General features: G+C 47.6%; 1 protein-coding gene across 1 annotated transcript in view; it reads left to right on the top strand.

The window, feature by feature from the left end:
• Window positions 1–20,420, top strand: part of LOC138528198 (transient receptor potential cation channel subfamily M member 2-like) — a 602,757-nt gene that overhangs the window by 19,400 nt on the left and 562,937 nt on the right. Inside the window, exon 3 of the mRNA XM_069639650.1 lies at window positions 6,827–7,088. Coding sequence (XP_069495751.1) covers window positions 6,827–7,088 — 262 coding nt within the window. The remainder of the gene's footprint in view (window positions 1–6,826; window positions 7,089–20,420) is intronic.

Raw genomic sequence — 20,420 nt, forward strand, 5'->3', positions numbered from 1 at the left:
AGTGGACCCATGACAATGGGACTTCATAAATCATGTTTTCATTGTAATTAATCCTATCCGCTAGAGAGACACAAGATGCGATCAGTACTTGCGGGTACTGCCATGAGCCCTTCTCAACTCACTCCAAGGGGGCCCATAGCTGTCAGGAGGAAACAAGACTCCTTACTGGAGAGAAACTTCAGGTTCAGACTCAGGCAGTCTCATCAGAGAATCAGACGATGAGGGAAAATGGGCAACTAATTCCAAAATGGCCAATACAAGCTTCCTAAACTCGGCACATGGAGCCTCTGGACCTTAGCCCTGCATGAGTATATAAGGAGAGTAAAGCAGTGGGGCACTGTAGGAGTGCAGGAGAGAGGGAGAGTCAAGAGTAGAGCATGGCAGAGCAGCTATGGGAAGAGGAGAGAGAAGGGGAGGAGGTGGAGGAGAGAAGGCTAGAAAGAGCTGAGGAGACAGCATAGAGGACAGGAATAGATAGAGAGGAAGAGGGGGCTGTAAAGGAAAAGTAGCAAAATCAGAGGGGAGGAGAAGGAAGAAAGAAGGAGGAAGGTAAGTAACAAAGAGTGAAATGGAGGGCTATGAGGAGGAGGAAAGGGGTTAAGCAGAATGAAAGACGGGCTCTTTAGGACCTGGGATGAATGGAGGCCCTGGAGTGGAAAAGGGACCCTACTTAGGGCCTTAGATATGAACCAGAATTTCCAGTCCAGGTCAGTTGCGAGTCTGATCAGGATGGGAAAGCAGATGGACCCCTCTGGTACAACAGCGTGTATGTTGCCTGACGCTAGACCCCGACTGGAAGATATGAGGATACCAGTGGGGTTACCTAGTATGATTGCCCGTGCACACTAAGGCATGATCTGGAGGACATTAACCGCCACCACAAAATACCCAGAGCCGAGAACGAATTGTTAGAGCACTATAGAATTCTAGAAACAGAAAGTGTCCCTGCTCTAATGGAGAGAAGGACAGCCTGAGGATGAAAGTCCTAGGTAGAAAGTGGGGCGTGGGACTCAGACTGATAGTTGTACTATCCTGAATACCATTCCTGTGGGTTTGATCAAACATAATCCCTTCTTGGGGAGGTAATAGTAATAGTAAACTGTTCCTTGGACTTGGGTTATCTGTTGATCTCTCAGCTGTAACAACCTGCCACCTCTACTGGAACTCGTAACCCCCGATATTGAGAACACCCTCACAGTAATGGGCTTCAAAATCCCTTTACTGTCACCTACTCTTACTCGAAGAATCACCTCAGTGTTGCCCTCCCTTTCCCAAACCCTGCAATCCCACCTCTACATATGTAAATAGTGTAGAGTCTTTTGATGTATTGCCTAAAATCAGTCCTTGTATCTGACGGTGTGTGCAGACCCCTTTCCATGTTGGTTTGTTCAATCCTATGCTCACAAAGGGTACGTTGATTGAGAGGTGACTACTAAAGTCCTTCACCAGAAGCCAGGATTCCATTGACCATCAAAAAACCCAGCTCTAGAAAGCTTGGCCTTTATTCAAACCAGCAGCGAGTAATGATACTTTACAAAATCAGCTTGTAGTTTAAACAAGATGTTTTATTGATGTGCCTTTCAAGGTACGGGTTGGAGCAAATGCCAACATGCTCTTGGGGAGTCTTTGCAACTGGAATGAGACATTTAAATCCAAACCATGTGTGAAAAGCACCACCGTAAAGTGGATTAGTATGATTTGACCGTGGCATAATCGTTCGCGGCGGAATTGACTGTAGACCCCCACTTAACTTTGCACGTCCGCTTTCATTCTGACCCTGCAGCATCAGTTCCGTCCCTGCAACGCGGGTCAGAACTGACGCCACAGGGTCCCTTTCTCTGTTTCTTTTTTTTTTTTTAATGTCCCCCACTTCCAATGTCCCGGAAGCGGGGGACCCCCTTGCAACCCCTGTCACCATTATAGCGAGCAAAGGGAGCAGGGAACAACCCTGCAAACCCTCTTCCCCTTGTTCGCTATAATGGAACCGTATGGCCTAGTTGACCATGATTGTACGATCATTTCGTACAGCCTAAATTCGGTCAACTAGGCCATACAGTAAATTATTTTCAGTCAAATTGGCCTATTCCTGTAAATTGAAGTAGGCTTCCGGCGTCCATGACCTCCTGTGGAGTTGGTCGAATCAGAAAGTTCAACCCAAACTAATAAGACCTTGTTTCTCCACTGAATCCCTAGCATACAACACAAGATTTCAAAGATGTGGCCAACAGAAAGTTCTCATAATAAGTCCTTAGCCTCCTGGCTAGTCCCTCAGCTAAAAACCAAACTTTCCAAGAATTGGTCGACAGAAGAGTTCACAAATCCTTCTCTATAATGTTCGGCCCTAGTTTCAAAGTTTTCTCACAGTTGGGACTCACCATTCCTTGGTCTTCCTGCTTTCACTTCGATCCTGCAGACCTTTCCCAGGTCCCTTTTATTTATTTATTTATTGGTTATTTATAATGTGCACTGTACAACAAAAATAGTGTTTCAAGGCACATCGAGACAAGGAGGAGGGGAAAAGGGAAGAGGATGAAGTGTAAAATAAAAACAAAAAATGTTCTTAAAAGCCCTTGAAACATTTGGAACGTGTTAGTGCTATACGATAGGAGAAGGGGAGAGGGGGAGGAGGGGAAATGAAGGAGGGGGGAAAAGAGGAAGAAAACAAACAATAACAATCTGACTAGCCCGTGAGGCGATTTGGATCATGCAAGTCCTTAACAATAAAAAGGGACGGAGTGCAGGAGGGGAGGAAGGAGAGAGGTAATAAGTGCAACAGGTTAAAAAACAAGCCATTGTGTGACGCAGCTCATTACAGTACAGAGTAGAAGGTTACAGCCAGTATCAGATGCAAGTAGGCAGGAAGTGAAATACATAGTACTACCACATCACAAAGAGAGCAGGGCAGCATAACAATGGCAACATTTAAGGTTGGAGGCAAAGACAGCATGGATGAAAATGAAATGTCAAAGTCAATGCAGGCCCGTAAGCATGGACCACAGAGGCAACGACAGAGCGAGGATGGGAGACAAAATGTAATCGGATGAAATGTAGCGCAGATCAACATCATTTAGGAAGTCAAAGAGGAAAGTAGCTGGACCGCAGAGGCAACGACAGAGCGCGGATGGGAGACAAAATGCAATCGGATGAAATGTAGCGCAGATCAACATCATTTAGGAAGTCAAAGAGGAAAGTAGCAGCAGGAACGTAGAACGAAAGGTAAGGAAGGCTGTGCCAGAGGGCACAAGTTGCAATGCAGAGGACTGAAGCGATAACATCATAGGAGGGAGCATACCAGGAGAGCCAGCCAGAAAGAGACCACAACGGAACGAGGAATAACAGCGTACCAGAAGTTGGTCTAAGCATGAGCATCAGCACAATATGGACAACTCAAGGAATGTGGGTCTGGTAGCATCAAAACAGGGTGAGAAAGAATGGGTGCACAGCCAGCCTGGAGGTAGAGTCATGCTTTAGTAGAGAGAAGCTCCAGGTCCTGCAGGAGGGGAGAGAAAGGGCAGCAGGGTATGGACCTGGTTTCAGGTAGAAAAAACTTACTGCAGTAGCTGAAGGAGGGAAGACAAGTAACAGCCTCTGTAATCAACTCAGACTTCTGAGTTCACCAATATCGGTCTCCCTCTACGATCTTGTAGTCGTTCGGGTACGCCCCACTAGGATCGTTGTAGTTTTCTTTCACAATGACAGGTCTCCCGATAACCTAGTATATCAGCATTTACTTGTACATGTTGTGGGAAAGCCCCTGAATGCTCACACCAGAAAAAATACAACCCACTCGGGGAAAAAATCCCAAGACACCTCTTGCGAGGATAACAAGTATTTTATTCCCAAAATATAGGATTGCATCAGCAAAGAGTTCTGCTGCTGCCGAACGTTCCTGCAAAATCTGCATAGGCAGCACATTAAGAAGGTACATAATGTCATCAGTTACATCATTACATACAGTAGAAATCTGTGCGGCTGGTTGGTGAGACCCTATACATAGGCCAAGGTCACACTAACTCACAGTATTCACTGGATTCCAGACAGGCCGGCACCTCTCCAAGGTCTTCCACCCTCGTTCTGGGCTAATATTTTATCCCTCACTGCACCTCGCAGCACAAATCATGTGACCCAGAAGTGCAGGCAAAAATGCCCTGCTTTCTGATCTGTCTGATCGATCTAGAGTCAAACAGGTTTATGATCAGTGGTCTGGGGGTGGCTAGTACCTTGGAAATCAGGGGTCTTAAGGCTAGGGCCTTTGGGTGCTATACCTTAGAGTTGGGACTGGTGGGGGTTGGAGACCCGTGCCCTCCTTCTCGTGGGATTGTATCATACAGAGATGCTTGGCCCTCCTCTTGTGGCCTTGCAGGGCACATTCTTCCAAGAGCATGAAGGCTGGCAGCTTTTAAGATAGTGAAGGGATTATGGATCTCTGCGGCTCTGGCTTTTCTCATCAATGCCCGGGATACAACCTATTCCTTTTCCTCATGTTCCCGTTTGTGATGCTTGTTGCTGCGCAGCGTTTAGGCTTACACTTCAATATGGCTGCTAATATCTAAAATGGCGTTTATTCCTGCATGTGCACTACATCTACAAAGCATGCAATAATGTGATTGTGTGTAGGACTTTAAGAGCGCCCCCTACCCCCTGGTCTCTTACATTACATCTTATGGCCTTTGCCTTATCCTGAACTGTTTGGGGATGTGGGATGGTTGTCTCCCCTTCCCAACATTGTCTCAGCATGGCCTGATATCAGCACTTACAAGGGGGTCCCACCACGACCGGATATCATTAGTCACAAGGCCTGGTCTCGCCACGATCTGGGTACTCAAGGTTTCTCTGGCCAGGTCCATCCTGGGCTTGGGACAGGTTTCTTTCCCTTGAGACACAGTAGGGGGAGTCAGCAGTTTGCTTAACAAGGTTGCCACCTTCTGCTCAGGCGTGGTCTTCCTACTCCTGTAGGAAGAGTGTTGCATGTGCCGCCTTAATTCTGCTCCAGTCCCAACTCTGACTGTCACTGCCGCTGGTGTTCCTCTCTCCTCTTCTAGGCTTTCTAGTCACTTTTTATACAAATTGGAAGTGTTTATCCGGTGTCTTGCCCCGCCGATTAGTAGGCATTTAGAAATGTTTGATTCCCTGTTTTGGTAATCGGTCGTGCCTAATGGTCCTGTAAGTCTATTTAATTGAACCTAATTGAAGTGTTTAACTACGTGATCTTACTCACCTATTTGCTTTGATGATCTTTTGAACCCCTTTTAACATGTTTTCTTTGACTCTCCATTTTATTGGCAAACACTGTGTCAGTCTGACGAGAGCTTGTTAGTATGCAGCCTTTTGGGGTCCTTCTTGGAGAGGCTTATAGTGGAGACGTAACATTACAATCCCTGGCTATGAGGGAGTTGATCTACTCAGGTAAGGATGTGTTACAGGTCTGTAAAGAGAGATGTTTAAATGGTCCCTGACAAGGTCATTTTAGAGGTTTTAAACATCCCTGACGGCGTGCAGAGCACCTAATACTGCTCCTCAGTGGGGACGACACGCCTGCAGGATAGCAATCCTTCCACCTTCTGGGAGGCACATCGGGTAGCGGCTGAACCATCCTTGTCCCCAAGGCACCCTCACACACTAAGATGTTGAGCCCATCCACCTTACTACACTATTACCTTCTGCATAGAAAAGACAAACATGAAATGAAATGATTCCATTTGAAAGTGTGTTTGGAGGCACCCTCTGTTAGGGAGTTCCAGAGATTGCAGTCTTGGGGCTCAGTCAGTGCATGGCTACTAATGTAAGATGTGACTAAGTCTGCTGTAGTCACACATAACATATTTACTGGCATGAACCCTACATATAGGCCAGTCTGACCCTGCACTCTCCTTGCTATCATTTGAAGTATTTCATGCAGTATTTGATTTCATTCTATCTCTGGGTGACTTTTTGTCAGTGTGCATATTTTACTGAATATTTCCAGTGGTATTTTGTAGAGTAGTGTTTTAAAAACTCGATTCGGATAGGTTAATATTCATGCAAACACTACACCCATTGCTGTCTCTCCTTCCCTTTGTGCCGAGTACCTCTTCACCATCACAGCCGGTTGTATACAAATTGTTCATTTTACAACTGTTCGAATTACAATTGACCTTTTCACAATTGACCGAATTGTGAAGGTCAATTGTAACATATATGCAGGGGGAAACCCCCCGCAACCTCCCACCCAACCGAACCCCCCCCAAAACTCCTTTATATATTACCAAAGTGATATATATATATGTGCGGTCAATTGTGAAAAGGTCAATTGTGACCCTTTAAAATCTGTCAATTGTTCATTCGAACAATTGTAAACAAACAATTTGGTGTATACCTCAGAGCCCACCCCGTCTTGTGTTCTGTGGGCCTTTTGTGGTGAGTAATAAAGTTTCAAAAACAGCGACATTCTCGGATTCCATTTCCCTTCACTCTATGTGAACTGTGACTTCTTATCCCTTAACTACTGTGATTACCAGCAACTGACACATCTGTTAAACTTGTTTATGCTTCCTGCCTCATTCATTCACAAGAGATCTCTCCCAGATCTGTATAAGTGCTAAACAATGGCTTTTCTTACCCTTGTATCCATTACAATTCATTAATTCTGGTGTTTCATACAGTGCTGCTATCACAGGGAGTCATTTTCCATTCCACTCAATTGATTGACCTGAGTATTGGGGAGGTGAAGGTCTGAGTTGATGCGGCGAGGTATCGACTCTATTACACATGGCAGAATACAATTTATAAGCTATAGATATTCGGTTAATACATTGGTCATATTACTAATGCTGTATCTAATTTTCAGTGGCTACTTCTTTCTGCTCGTTCCTCCCCTCCAACTTAACCTCGCTCTTTGTCTTCAAGATGTCCTGACTTCCAGCTCCCTCTCCTCTCTTAGGAAGGAAGTGTGTGGATGTGGCTACAGGAGGGATCAGCATTCAGAGCAGGACACGGACCCTCCCTATGAAGAAGGTTTAGAATGGAATCCTGAAGAGCAAATCCGGGAGGAGCCAACAGATGCCTACGGGGATCTCACCTTCACTGGCCTGGGAAAGAGCGTCATGAAGGTACGTGATTGCTTTGGATTAAACTAGGTCTATTAGGTTCTCAGTACATCACATATGTGGGACAATATTCTGGTATGAACCATTCTTTGATTTATGTACATACTTCGGTATAGCGAAGACAGTGAAAGGTTTGGGAATGTCCACCCCAGGATCTGTGCTTCTCTGTTGAAGAGAAGAAAGCCACTGGTTTGTAATGTACCTTTTGTATTGTTCTTTGTGTTATGACTCGGGCAGAGCACAGTGTGCCATTCCTCGAGTAATGTAGTTTTACTGATTACAGATTTGGATAATTTTGCTAATTTTCACCCAGAGTGTAATGACATAATCCTGAGAAGCCAATTGGGATCCAGGCCTTCTAGGCAATATTCATTCACATGGCTCACAGGATTCAACACTCTGCGCACCATGCCATGTGCCAACACCTCTCCCTGTACATCGCGCCTTGAAACACTTGTGTATAGGTGCGTTACAAATGCCATATCATATACTATCCACCACCCCTCAATCACCTGTTCCTTTGTAACTTACAACCGTCATCCTCCTCTTTGCTGGTGCACTTAACTATTTTATGTTAAATGATTTTAGTATAGCGCACTGCGACCCAATGGTATCCTGGCACTAGGGAGGGAAAAAATCAGCAGAAGGGAGTGTGAGAGGATATACAAGGTTTTACCTGGGGAAGAGAAAGGTCTTCAAAGATTTCCAACATTGGGTGTGATCCTCTGTCAACCTCAGAGCTGAGGGAAGAGTGTTCCAAAGAGAGGGGGCTGTGACCAAGAACGCTATTCCACCTACACATTTCTTTTTAACCTTGGGACAACATGGACACCTGAGTTTGTCGAACAAAGAGTTCTAACTGGAGAATAGCTCAGGAGGATAGCTCAGTGGCAACGTGCTCGCCTTGGAAGCAAGACGATGTGGAGCACACAGGTTTGATCCCCGGGTCTGTGCTTAGAAACCTCTGGGTATTAAGCGCATTATAAATAATCTATCATATCATATGAATAAGGTGTAATCTTCTCTGGACAATAAAGAGTCCCCCGTTTATGCAAGGCTCTATGAGGGAAACAGGAAGCTTCGAATTTAATTCTGCTTTCAACTGGGAGCCAGTGAAGCTGAGATAGAACCATGGAGATATGTATATATTTAGGCAGACCAACAATTAAATAGGCTGCAGAGTTTTGGAGAAGTTGAAGTCTCTTGACATGATATTTAGGCTGATTCAGTAGAGTAGCATTACGGTAGTCGAGAATACCTAAAACCCCAGACGCAACCACTGGTCCCCTCAATGGGTACAGTAAGAAAGTTACCACCTTTTTTTAAGGTTTTAAATTGAAAGAAACAGCACTGCACCTGGCACTGTTGTGTCTTGACTGTCGTGTAGTCAGGAGAGTCCTCTCTCCACAAGTGCCACACAGGGAGGAACAAAATACACTCCCTGTGCAACCCTTGAGGCCACAGGTGGGAGATCTTCTTCCTCCGGAACCGCAGACCCTCCGAACCCCGGACCACTGCAAAGAAAGCACTGGTTAAGTTATGCACCTAACAACAACCACTAGCCAAACACAAACAACTGGAACGGTCTTACCCACTGGAGCGGTGAGGTACTCCTGTATAGCTATGGGGGTTTCCGGGATTCTCCAAGGGCCCTCCTTACTCCGAGGGAAGTGCCGGAAGGCCAGATGTGGGTTTAATGGGCCGGGCCCACCCGTTGTCAGAGTCCTGAACAAGAACCAAGTAAACATAGTGCCAAGGGATAAAGCAAGCGGGAGTCCAAGAAGCAGTCCGTGATCCGTGATAGGCAACGCAGAAGACAAAAACCAGGGAGATCCAAAACCAATCCGTGAGGCAGTCCAAGGTCGATATCCAGATGATCAAGAAATCAGGTATGTAGCGCTGAACAGTGTCTAAAATTAAACAGCTGTGAAGCATCGGTTGGACCGACGCAGCTGTTTAAATACTGGCGCTTCTCTTCCCTTTCGGACACGTGATCCGCAGGTTCTGGTCACGTGATCTGCGGGTACAGCACGTGTGTGTATCTTTTGGGTCACGTGACCCGCAGCCATGTTATGAGAGCGGGAAGCATTCCTGGTATGCGGATGTGCGACGGCATAAAGCCGATCCTTCAATCGCCATGGGAGTCGCCACCGAAACGGGTGTTGCAGCGAGCGGGTAGCAGCACGCTAGAGTCCAGGTGATGGCAAAATAAGCGAGGAGGGCACAGGTGAATCCCGGAACCGGGCATGGGGTCGGGAGGGACTAGAAACAATGGCAGGGGAACTGGGGGGACAGGGAACCTTGCTAGCCGTCGTGACAGAGCCCCCCCCCAAAGGCCCACGACCCCGTGGGCAAGAAGGATTGTCCCGGTGGAACTGAGCCACCAGACGGGGGGCGTGGACGTCCACGGCGGGAACCCAAGACCGCTCCTCGGGCCCATAGCCCGACCAGTCCACCAGATACTGCAGGGCACCCCTAAAAACCCGGGAGCCCAGGACCGCAGAGACCTCGAACACATCAGGGGAGACCAAGGACACCGGGGCCGCGGGGGCACGAAGCCGCATAGGACCAGGATAGGGTTTGAGCTGCGAGATGTGGAACACGTGGTGGATCCGCCAAGACCCCGGGAGAGCCAGCTTATAGGCCATAGGATTGATAACCCTGGACACCAGATAGGGACCAACAAACCGAGGCAAGAGCTTCCTACACCCCACTAGTCGCAGATGCCTAGTAGACAACCAGACGCGAGACCCCACGGCATACGACGGGGCCAAAACCCGCCGTCTGTCGGCCTGCGCCTTCATGGATGCCTGAGCCTCGAGGAGGTGGGTCGAGGTCTGAGCATGGATGGAGGCCAGATCCCTAACACAGGCAGCTGCGGCCGGATTGACAGTGGAGGACAGATCAGGGATGAGCAACACACGAGGATGCTGCCCGTACAGGACGTAGAAGGGGGAGAACCCAGTGGAAGAGTGGACAGCGTTGTTATATGCGAATTCAGCAAGATGCACCACTCGCAACCACCATGCTTGTTGTTGCATGGTCAGACAGTGCAGGTACTGCTCTAGGGTTTGGTTAAGCCTCTCGGTCTGACCGTCCGTCTCAGGGTGGTATGCCAACGAAAAACGGACATCTATACCGAGCAGTCTGGTCAACGCACGCCAAAAGCGTGACGTGAACTGTGAACCCCTATCCGAGATGATGACTGAAGGGAGCCCGAAGAGACAGAAGATATGTACAAAAAAGAGCTTGGCCATGGCAGGAGCAGTAGGTATACCTTTACAGGGAATAAAGCGGGCTATTTTCGAAAACAAATCGACAACCACCCGCATAGTGTCAAAGCCCTGGACTTGCGATAGATCAGTGACGAAGTCCATAGTTACCGTGGGCCAGGGTCTGGGGGGAACGGGCAAGGGGAGAAGGAGACCCACAGAGCGACCCCTACGGTGTTTACATCGTGCGCAAATGGCGCAGGTGTTAACGTAACACTCCACGTCTTTTCTCAGGGAAGGCCACAAGCACCATCGTTTCAGTAATGCCAAGGTATGTGATTGACCGGGGTGTCCGTAAACAGGGGCATCATGGGACCATTCGAGAGCCACGTTGCGAGTATCCGTAGTGGGCAAGAACAATCTGTCTGATACGAAGGGTAGGCCGTCACGGTCCACAGGATCCCATTCGGATAGCTGATCGTGGTGTATGGCAACCCACTTCCGTATTGCTTCGAGCAAAGGCAGAGACGGGGTGCACAGACAAACCACCTTGCCACAGTCTAGTAGAGTGTCAGGGTACACCGGCAAGGCCACACCACCAGGGGATCGAGACAGGGCATCGGCTTTTCCGTGGGCTGACCCTGAACAATGCTTTATGACAAAATCAAAAACAACAAAAAACAAATGCCACTGGACCTGCCTGCTGTTGATACATTTCAAGGAGGCCAAGTCTTGCAGGTTCTGGTGGTCGGAGTACATAGTGACCCGGTGTTTCGCTCCCAAAAGATGATGCCGCCAAACACGAAATGCGTCCATGACTGCTAACAATTCTTTTTCAGTCACAGTATAGTGTGATTCGGCGTCAGTGAATTTGCGAGAGTGAAAAGACACAGGGTGAAGCCGGCCAGTGGTGGGGCATATCTGTGACAACACCGTGCCCAAAGCAAAGGAGGAGGCGTCGGCCTCCACGACGAAGGGTAGTTCCGGGTCCGGGTGTTGCAGGACGGGTGCGGTAGTAAATGCTAGTTTCAGGGCCTCAAAGGCCTGTTGATGTATATCCGTCCACAAGAAAGGACTTCAAGGGCTGGTCAGGGAAGTGAGTGGTGCCACCAGAGAAGAGAACCCAGAGATAAAGCGTCTGTAAAAGTTAGCGAAGCCGAGGAAAGATTGCAGAGCCTTCAGGGTCTTGGGAACAGGCCAGTCTAATACAGCCCGTACCTTGGAAGTGTTCATGGCCAGCCCCCCAGGAGTGATAGAAAAACCAAGAAACTTCACGGAATCAGCATGGAACAGACACTTCTCTGGCTTGGCGAATAGGAAGTGTAACTGCAAACTGGAAAGCACTTTGCGTATGTGTTGTACGTGCTCATTTAGGTTTCGAGAGAAGATTAGTATGTCATCCAGATATACCACAACGAACACGTCCAGGATATCGGAGAAGATGTCGTTCATGAATCTCTGGAACGTGGCCGGAGCATTGCATAAACCGAAGGGCATTACTGTATACTCATACAGCCCGTAGCGAGTGCAAAAAGCAGTTTTCCATTCATCGCCAGGGCGTACATGAACCAGATTGTAAGCCCTGCGCAGGTCCAATTTAGTGAAGATGGATGCATGAGAGAGACGGTCGAGTAGGGGCGTAATCAAGGGAATGGGGTACCGGTTCTTTACTGTGATAGCATTGATCCGGCGGTAATCTACGCATGGGCGCAGGTCACCTTCTTTTTTGGGGACGAAGAAAATGGGACTAGCTGCTGAAGAAGTAGAAGGGCGGATGTGGTCTAAGCGGAGGGACTTCTGGATATACTCCTTCAGAGCCAGGTCTTCAGCTGGGGAAAGGGAATAGACCCGACCGGTGGGAATGATACTGTCGGGTAGTAAGTCTATCGGGCAATCGTATGGGCGGTGTGGTGGAAGTGCTTCTGACGAACCCTCATCAAATACCCCTGCGTAATCCTGGTATTGGGCCGGTACGTGCGTGGAGACCAAGCCCACTGTATGGTGTTCTATTGGGGAAGCCGGAGCAGTGGTGTCCCTGATGGTCAGATGTGCAATGGATCCCAAAGCCTGAGCAGGTTTGGTGTCCCTGTTGTTTGTGGAAAGGCAGTAGTGTTGGCAAAGGTCAGACTCGAAGTGTACGGAACCGGCATTCCAGTCTATCAACGGGTTATGCTCCTGGAGCCTGGGGATTCCTAATATGAGGCCGAACTGGGGCATAGCAATGAGGTCAACGCTCAGGGTTTCGGTGTGAGTTGACTGTATTGTCAAGAGCATCAGGGCCGTTTGCTGTTTAATAGGCCCGGATATCAGCGAAGTGCCATCAACCGAGTGTACTGGTTCGGGCAAGGTCTTGGTCAAAAAGGGTAGGTTCAGGGACTGTGCAAGTGAGATGTCGATGTAATTACCCCTGGCCCCGGAGTCTATGATGATCGTAACCTGGTGTGTGATTCCGGGCGTGGGCTGGATAACTGCTTGCACATGGATCGGCCTGATGCGACCGAAAGCGGGTATGGGATTCGGGGTAAGACAAGAGGTGCTCGACCCATTCCCCGTTTCTAGGGTCGAGCAGTCCGAAAACCCGAGATCTTGTGTTTCGGCCTGCGGGGGGCATTCTTTGACATAATGACCTGTTAATCCGCAATAGAAGCAAGCGTTGTCCGTTCTCCTACGTTCGCGCTCTACTGGTGTGATAGGACTTCGTATGCCCCCTATCTGCATAGGTTCATGAGCGGAGTCAGGGGTAGCCGAAGCGCCAGGAGGCGTTGGAAAACCAGCCTCAGCCCTGCGTTCCGAACGCTGAGCGTCTACCTGTAATGCTAGGTCTACTATGTCTTGGAATGTGGTTGGCAAAGAGGGAACAACGGCAAGGGCGTCCTTTATGGCATTGCTTAGGCCCCTGTAGAACACGACAGACCTCTTGCTTTCAGGCCGAGACGTCTCTGCTACCAGCTGATTGAATCTGGTAATGTACTTGATCAAAGAACCCTTCCCTTGCCCTAGGTCCAGGAGTTCTAAATCACGGGACTGTACTTTATGGCGTGTATCGAATACCTGTGACATTTCTGCAACTAGCAGATCGAAGTCATAAAGGGCAGGGTTGTTGTTCTCCAGGATGGGATTGGCCCAAGCGGCTGCTGTACCAGCTAGATGGGAGAGTGTAAAGGCTGCCTTAGTAGTAGAGTCTTGAAAAGCTTGGGGCCTGCACAAGAAGTGCAATTTACACTGGTTCAAGAAGGTCCTGAATTTACTGGGGTCCCCATGGTATCTCTCGGGGGCAGCCAATGGGAAGGGGGATGGAAGTATCACCGGTATGGGACACTGGGGGGTTGGTACAGGAGGCGTAGCGGGCTGGGAACCTGATGGGGTATCCATGAATTAGGCATCGGGAGGCAAGGGATGTTTAGTGCTTTGGATGTTGTCCAAGCGTTGATGTAAGGCAGTGTTAGCTGCGGCCATATCAGCATGTAACACGGTTATGGCTTGTACCATAGCAGCCAAGGGTTCATCTGCGGCCCCCTCCATGACTACACGACAGGTTGGCTTCACAGTCTGTTGTGTCTTGACTGTCGTGTAGTCAGGAGAGTCCTCTATCCACAAGTGCCACACAGGGAGGAACAAAATACACTCCCTGTGCAACCCTTGAGGCCACAGGTGGGAGATCTTCTTCCTCCGGAACCGCAGACCCTCCGAACCCCGGACCACTGCAAAGAAAGCACCGGTTAAGTTATGCGCCTAACAACAACCACTAGCCAAACACAAACAACTGGAACGGTCTTACCCATTGGAGCGGTGAGGTACTCCTGTATACCTATGGGGGTTTCCGGGATTCTCCAAGGGCCCTCCTTACTCCGAGGGAAGTGCCGGAAGGCCAGATGTGGGTTTAATGGGCCGGGCCCACCAGTTGTCAGAGTCCTGAACAAGAACCAAGTAAACGTAGTGCCAAGGGATAAAGCAAGCAGGAGTCCAAGAAGCAGTCCGTGATCCGTGATAGGCAATGCAGAAGACAAAAACCAGGGAGATCCAAAACCAATCCGTGAGGCAGTCCAAGGTCGATATCCAGATGATCAAGAAATCAGGTACGTAGCGCCGAACAGTGTCCAAAATTAAACAGCTGTGAAGCATCGGATGGACCGACGCGGCCGTTTAAATACTGGCGCTTCTCTTCCCTTTCGGACACGTGATCCGCAGGTTCCGGTCACGTGATCTGCGGGTACAGCACGTGTGCGTATCTTTTGGGTCACGTGAACCGCAGCCATGTTATGAGAGCGGGAAGCATTCCTGGTATGCGGAAGTGCGACGACACAAAGCCGATCCTTCAATCGCCATGGAAGTCGCCACTGAAACGGGCGTTGCAGCGAGCGGGTAGCAGCACGCTGGAGTCCAGGTGATGGCAAAGTAAGCGAGGAGGGCACAGGTGAATCCCGGAACCGGGCATGGGGTTGGAAGGGACTAGAAACAATGGCGGGAGAACTGGGGGGACAGGGAACCTTGCTAGCCGACGTGACAGGCACAACCTGCAAATCAGGTGATATAGAGGCCGCAATCTTGACTCCAAGGTGTTTTACTGAGTCTACCGGAGATGGCCAAAAACCAGGGGTCAAAAGAGAACGTGCAGAAGGCAGACCAATAACCAGAACTTCGGTCTTGTCACTGTTTAACTTAAGCCAGTTATTGTTCATCCAATTGCCTATCGCAGCCAAGCAGGCCTTCCGACGAATTGCTGACTCCGTAGGGTTCTGATCCACTCGAAGGATCAGCTCTGCATCATCTGCACATGAATTAAATCGGCAGCCATAGGAATGGATAAGGCTGGCAAGGGGCCAGACGTAGATATTGAAGAGAAGAGGAGAGACCACCGAGCCATGAAAGACCCCACAGGTAAGATGATGCAGACCTAAAGAGAGGAAGAGAAGTAGTCTGAGATTAATCTGAAAGTTAAGATTCAAACCATTGGGGTGTTCTCCCAGTGATACCAACCTCCTGTTGTCACAGACACAGGGTGGCGTGGTTGATGGTGTCAAATGCAGCCTACAAATCAAAGAGTATTAGCAAGCCAAACCCACACTGATCTCTTATTAGAGTGCGTTGTAAGGAAGGCATGGCATCAAACAGTAAGACAGACACAAGTGATAACAGTCAATGGTGTTTATTGAACTTGAACTGGGTTTGGAAAACACCTATCTAATCCTAAATCTAAAGATGGGAGCAAGCTACGACCATCAATAAATAATAACGCATTCCTAGTGGTGTCTTGTCAAAATAAAAGGGCCTATACTAATAAACCAATTGCCAATCCTTACTTCTGAATGCAAATAGTGTGGGAAACAATGTTGTGCAAAAGAAAAGTGTTCAAGAAATGATATATCAGATATTCACGCTTTGGCTTCCATTCCCCACATTTTCAGCACAGGACAAGGTGGCACAGTCAAACTTAGCACGCTCTCTAGCTTCTCTAGCACAAGGATTGTATATACGGGAGGGAGAGCCCTAACCATACTCAGGACTGAGGGCCATTTACAAATGTGCACAAGAAGGGGGGGTGTCCTGACTGGAGAAGTTTAAGCCGACTGCAGCTTATTAATTGCAGTCTAAGTTTAAAGACAATGTGCTATCTTTGGGTGTCACAATTTATATATTACCAAGGATAGCAGTACATGAAAAACACGTAATAATCCACATGTGCTAGATCATTAGTTTGCGAGAGAACAGCTTTTATTAAGTGGCTGTCCTTATTCTTTTACACATTTTGTGAAGGAGTTGTAAGTACAATATACAAGGGTGTAAATTTTTCACCCAAATCGCACATCAAAATACAAACAAATACAGATGAAAGGCACGTAGCAGAGAATAAAGCAAAGTCAAACATGCACATGCTGTGTGTTGTCACTAGTACAAAACATGACAGAAGTATAAAGGCATCCTGTTCTTGCTAATACATTCTGTTTTTCTAATTGTAGATCAATTTAACCCAACAGGTTTACAACAGGTTTACCCAATGCAACATGTAACTGGTGAAACCTAAATAATCCTCAAAAGTAAAGTCCTTGGATGGGTCTAACTAAGCCAGGCTAAAGGGTGACCAAAAGGTAGTTGATTGACGTCACTGAAGTAAATCTCTACTAAGATTTAAGGGGGACCCCGCCACACCGCTAGGGTAAAGGAGTCCCAGGACGTTTCGGCTTTAGAGGGTCCCAGCCTTGTTTGTTTGTTTGTTTGTTTGTTTGTTTGTTTATTTATTTATATGGCACACCTTACCCAGGGACACCAGGGCGCAGGCAGAAGATAATTCGAAGCTTACAATGTTGCGGAAATATACACATTGAGGTAGTGGTAGAGATAACCAAAATTACAGAATAAGAAATGTAGAAATCTTCAAACATACAAAGTCAATATCTATGCAGGGGTAAATATACAAATATACAAATATGTACAGGGCTGTTAGAGGCGGGTACTCCTGAGAAAAATATTCCGGATTAAAAATATTCCGGATTACAGGATTACAGGAATAGGAGGTATGGAAATGTATGCAAAACTTCATACATAATAGGTCAATATCTATACAGGAGGAAAGTGTACAGATGTGTGCTGTAAGGGCTGTTAGAGGCGAGGGCGAGGTCGCGAGCAAGGTATCACTATCTATACCTAGGTATAGAAAGTGCAGCTACAAACAAGGGTTATTGGAGTTAAGGTGACTGATGAGGTGTTTTCTAAAGTGTAAGTATGGTTGGTCAGCTCTTAGGTTATGTGGCAACGAGTTCCAGAGCATGGCAGCTTTTGCCTTCTTCATGGAGCCAAGGAAAGGAGTCCCCTGTGGAAGATCAAGGGGAGCTAGGGTTACTAAAGTGAAATATCAAAAGTGTAGAAAACGCACAGTGGTTAAAAAGGCATGTACATAAACATGTCATTGTCACAAAGAAACAAGACCCCATGAATAAAACTAGAGAGAACATGTCTAGTTTTACTCGTGTTGGTGGACAGAGACTGGCCTCACATCGGCCTGGGTTCTGGATAGCTGCCAGAGGCTAGTGGAAATGTAATAAAATAAAATACTCCTCTGAAAATTAAAAAGGCATGTTGCCATAATACACTAGATGGAGGAGTGGATGTACACTGGAAGGGCTCTAGTGCAAAATCTGCCCAACTCCCCCTCCATTGCCCGATGTCAGATACATGAAGTGAGTAAAAAATGGAGGTAAAAAATTTACCTTTAGATGGTGCTGCAAAACAACCCCATAGTGATCTGTTGCTGCTATGCAATGTGTGGGCTGAAAATGGCGTGCTGGAAGGAGCCTAGCATGCTGGATCTGAAAGGAGCTGCAAGCGTCTGCCTGAACAGAGAAACAGTCAAATTAGAAAAATGGCATAAATTGTGCCTGATCTGGAGGAAGGATAGAGGGCCAGACAGTGGCTGGCTAGCAGAACGATGATTTACCTTTTGTTCGGGAGCTGTAAGAAATACGGCGCTCCGGCTGCCTGCAGGCGTCCAAGAAGGAGCTGTGCGGCATTGCAGGGTACTGCGCATGCACCTAAGGATATGCACTGATCCGGCGCGCATGCGTAGTAGAGCTCTGTAGGGCCGGCGTCTTGGTCGCCCGGCAACGGCCCCGTGAATGCGGAAGTGAGCTGCCGTGAGACCGAGGCCCAGAGCGCTGCAGTCGGCAGGTGTCTGTGTTACAGGTAGCATACGGACAGCTCCGTATAGCTGAAGTAAACGTCTCCTGTCCTGTCACATTGGAGGTAAGGGACCTTTCTGAAAGGAGGGGGGAATATGGACCCTAACAACCGATGGGTTGTGAAACCGGGCAAAGGCGCATTGCCCCAGATTAGTGATGACGAACAAGAGACAAGAAAGGGAGGATTGTCTCAAAATGTCAATAAAGTTGATGTCCCTGTATCGTGTAATTGACGTGTCCCGCCCATATGCACCAGAAGGAGTGGGGGACGTATGGGCTCCTATGTGTGGGCGGAATGAGGAATGTCAAATGCGCTCTATGGATGCAAGGCATGGAGATCATTAGAAATGGCTCTGGGGTTGTGCTTCATTAAGGCCTTTTATGATGGCCTGAAGTTTGTACATCCACCAGGACTCTTTAAAATTCAAGGAATTGATGAGGTTGCTGGTGTTGTGTACTTTGTCAGCAACCCACCATATGAAACTGTCCGGGTTGTGCTGGTATTCGAGGAAGTGTGGTACCAGTGGTACCGTTATGGTTTTGCACCGAATGCGGGACCGGTGTTCCCCAATTCTCTTGTGAACCGGTCTTGATGTTTGCCCCACATATCTTAGCCCGCAGGGGCATTCAATGATGTAGATCACATTGCTAGATTTGCAATTAGAGAAGTGCCTTAATCTCCATTCCTTAGTGCCGATGTTGAAGGAGGTCATTTTTTTGGTCTGTTTGCATACAGTACAATTGCCACACGGATGGTGACCATTGATTTCCCTAAGATTCCATAAGGTAGATCTAGTGCTGTTTCTGCTCATCCTAGCATGGGTAAGCAAGTCCTTAAGGTTCTTAGATCTCCTCAAGGCCATTCTTGGTATAGGTTCTTCCGGCAAGCTGAGCTGAATAAGTGGCCAGAATTTTCTTATAAGGCCTTTGAGCTTGGTTGTATTAGGACCGAATGTGGTGACACAGGCCATAATGTTGTCTTCTTGGTTACTGTGAATTTTAGGTGCAAGTAAAGCTTCACGGGGCGTGAACCTGGCTCTCTTCATGGCATCTCTGAGCAGTTTTTTGGGGTAACCTCTGGCTTTCAACTTCTCTTCTAGGGCAGACGCGTTTGTTTTGAATTCTGCAATGTCTGTGCAGTTTCTACGCACCCATAGAAACTGTCCATATGGGAAGTTGTCTCTTAGATTGCGCGGGTGGTTGCTTGTATAGTGAAGGACTGTATTCCGATCAGTTTCCTTTTTAAACATGGTGCATTCCAATTGATTATTTTTGGGTTTGATGGTCAAGTCAAGGAAATTGATGCTGGAATTGCTGCTGTTGATGGTAAATTTTATTTCTTCTGTACAGTTATTGATCCAGTTGAAAAAGTTTGTCAAGTTGTCCTCCTCTCCTTTCCAGATACAAATAATATCATCTATCTACCTGTGCCAAAGCACTATGCTGTCCAGAAATGGGTTACGTGTATTCAGTACATTGTTGTATTCATATTCTGCCATAAAGATGATCGCCATGCTCGGGGCGAATGCTGCTCCCATGGCTGTCCCGCGGATTTGCAGGTAGAAAGTATCCTCAAATTGAAAAAAGTTGTTAGTGAGTGCAAGTTCCAATAACTCTCTAGCACAAGGATGCAGTTCAAGACTTCAACATCAGGACCTTCTGTGTCAAAGTCTCTTTGTCAATCAAAGTCTCTTATTTCACAGGGTCTGATGCAACACAATAAAACAGTACAGTTCCTTTCTTCTTAGGATTTTCAGTTATACAACTTCTCGGGTGATTTTCTGTTCACCCTGGGTCCCCCTATGCCAGGCTCAGACCCACTTTAACACAAACCTTCAATTGGTTTCCCTCTGCCAGGCTCGGACCAAATTCACATACTTTTCTAAACTTTCTCTATTTCATCAACATCAAAGACTTTCAAATGCACGGAGGATTTTGCTTGACCCGTCGCATAACAACTTCGATTCACATTTATTCATTCTCTTTCAATTGGTCTCCCTCCGCCGGGCTCGGAACAAATGTATCTACTATTATTACTTCTCAGCTGGATACCTTACAGAGACCTTTGATTGTGCACCCACGCAGTGCCGGACCACTCGTCAAAGGTATTGTAACTTGCTTTAAAGTTCAATCACTCATCAGCAGTTTAACTACACTTGTGTCTCTTATCACACACATTTTACCAATGTTCACACCAGCGCTCGCCATACAATGTTGCTGCTTGCAACATTGGATTCGACACAGATCAGTCATGTATCGGTCTCTCCAACTCACCGACTGTCTTGGGTACAGTTCCTAAATATCCTACCGATTAGGATGGGGTAAAGGTGTTACAGAGAAGTGTATACTGCGTCTCCAGTGTCCCACTCCCACTCGCTGAAGAACCCTCACCCAGGTGAACCTCCTGCACTGGTCCACACCCAGGAAATTCATCCAAAAGCAATGGCCGT

This window comes from Ambystoma mexicanum, chromosome 7q (genome assembly GCF_040938575.1).
Source record: "Ambystoma mexicanum isolate Mex_15411 chromosome 7q, UKY_AmexF1_1, whole genome shotgun sequence".
Taxonomy (NCBI): domain Eukaryota; kingdom Metazoa; phylum Chordata; class Amphibia; order Caudata; family Ambystomatidae; genus Ambystoma; species Ambystoma mexicanum.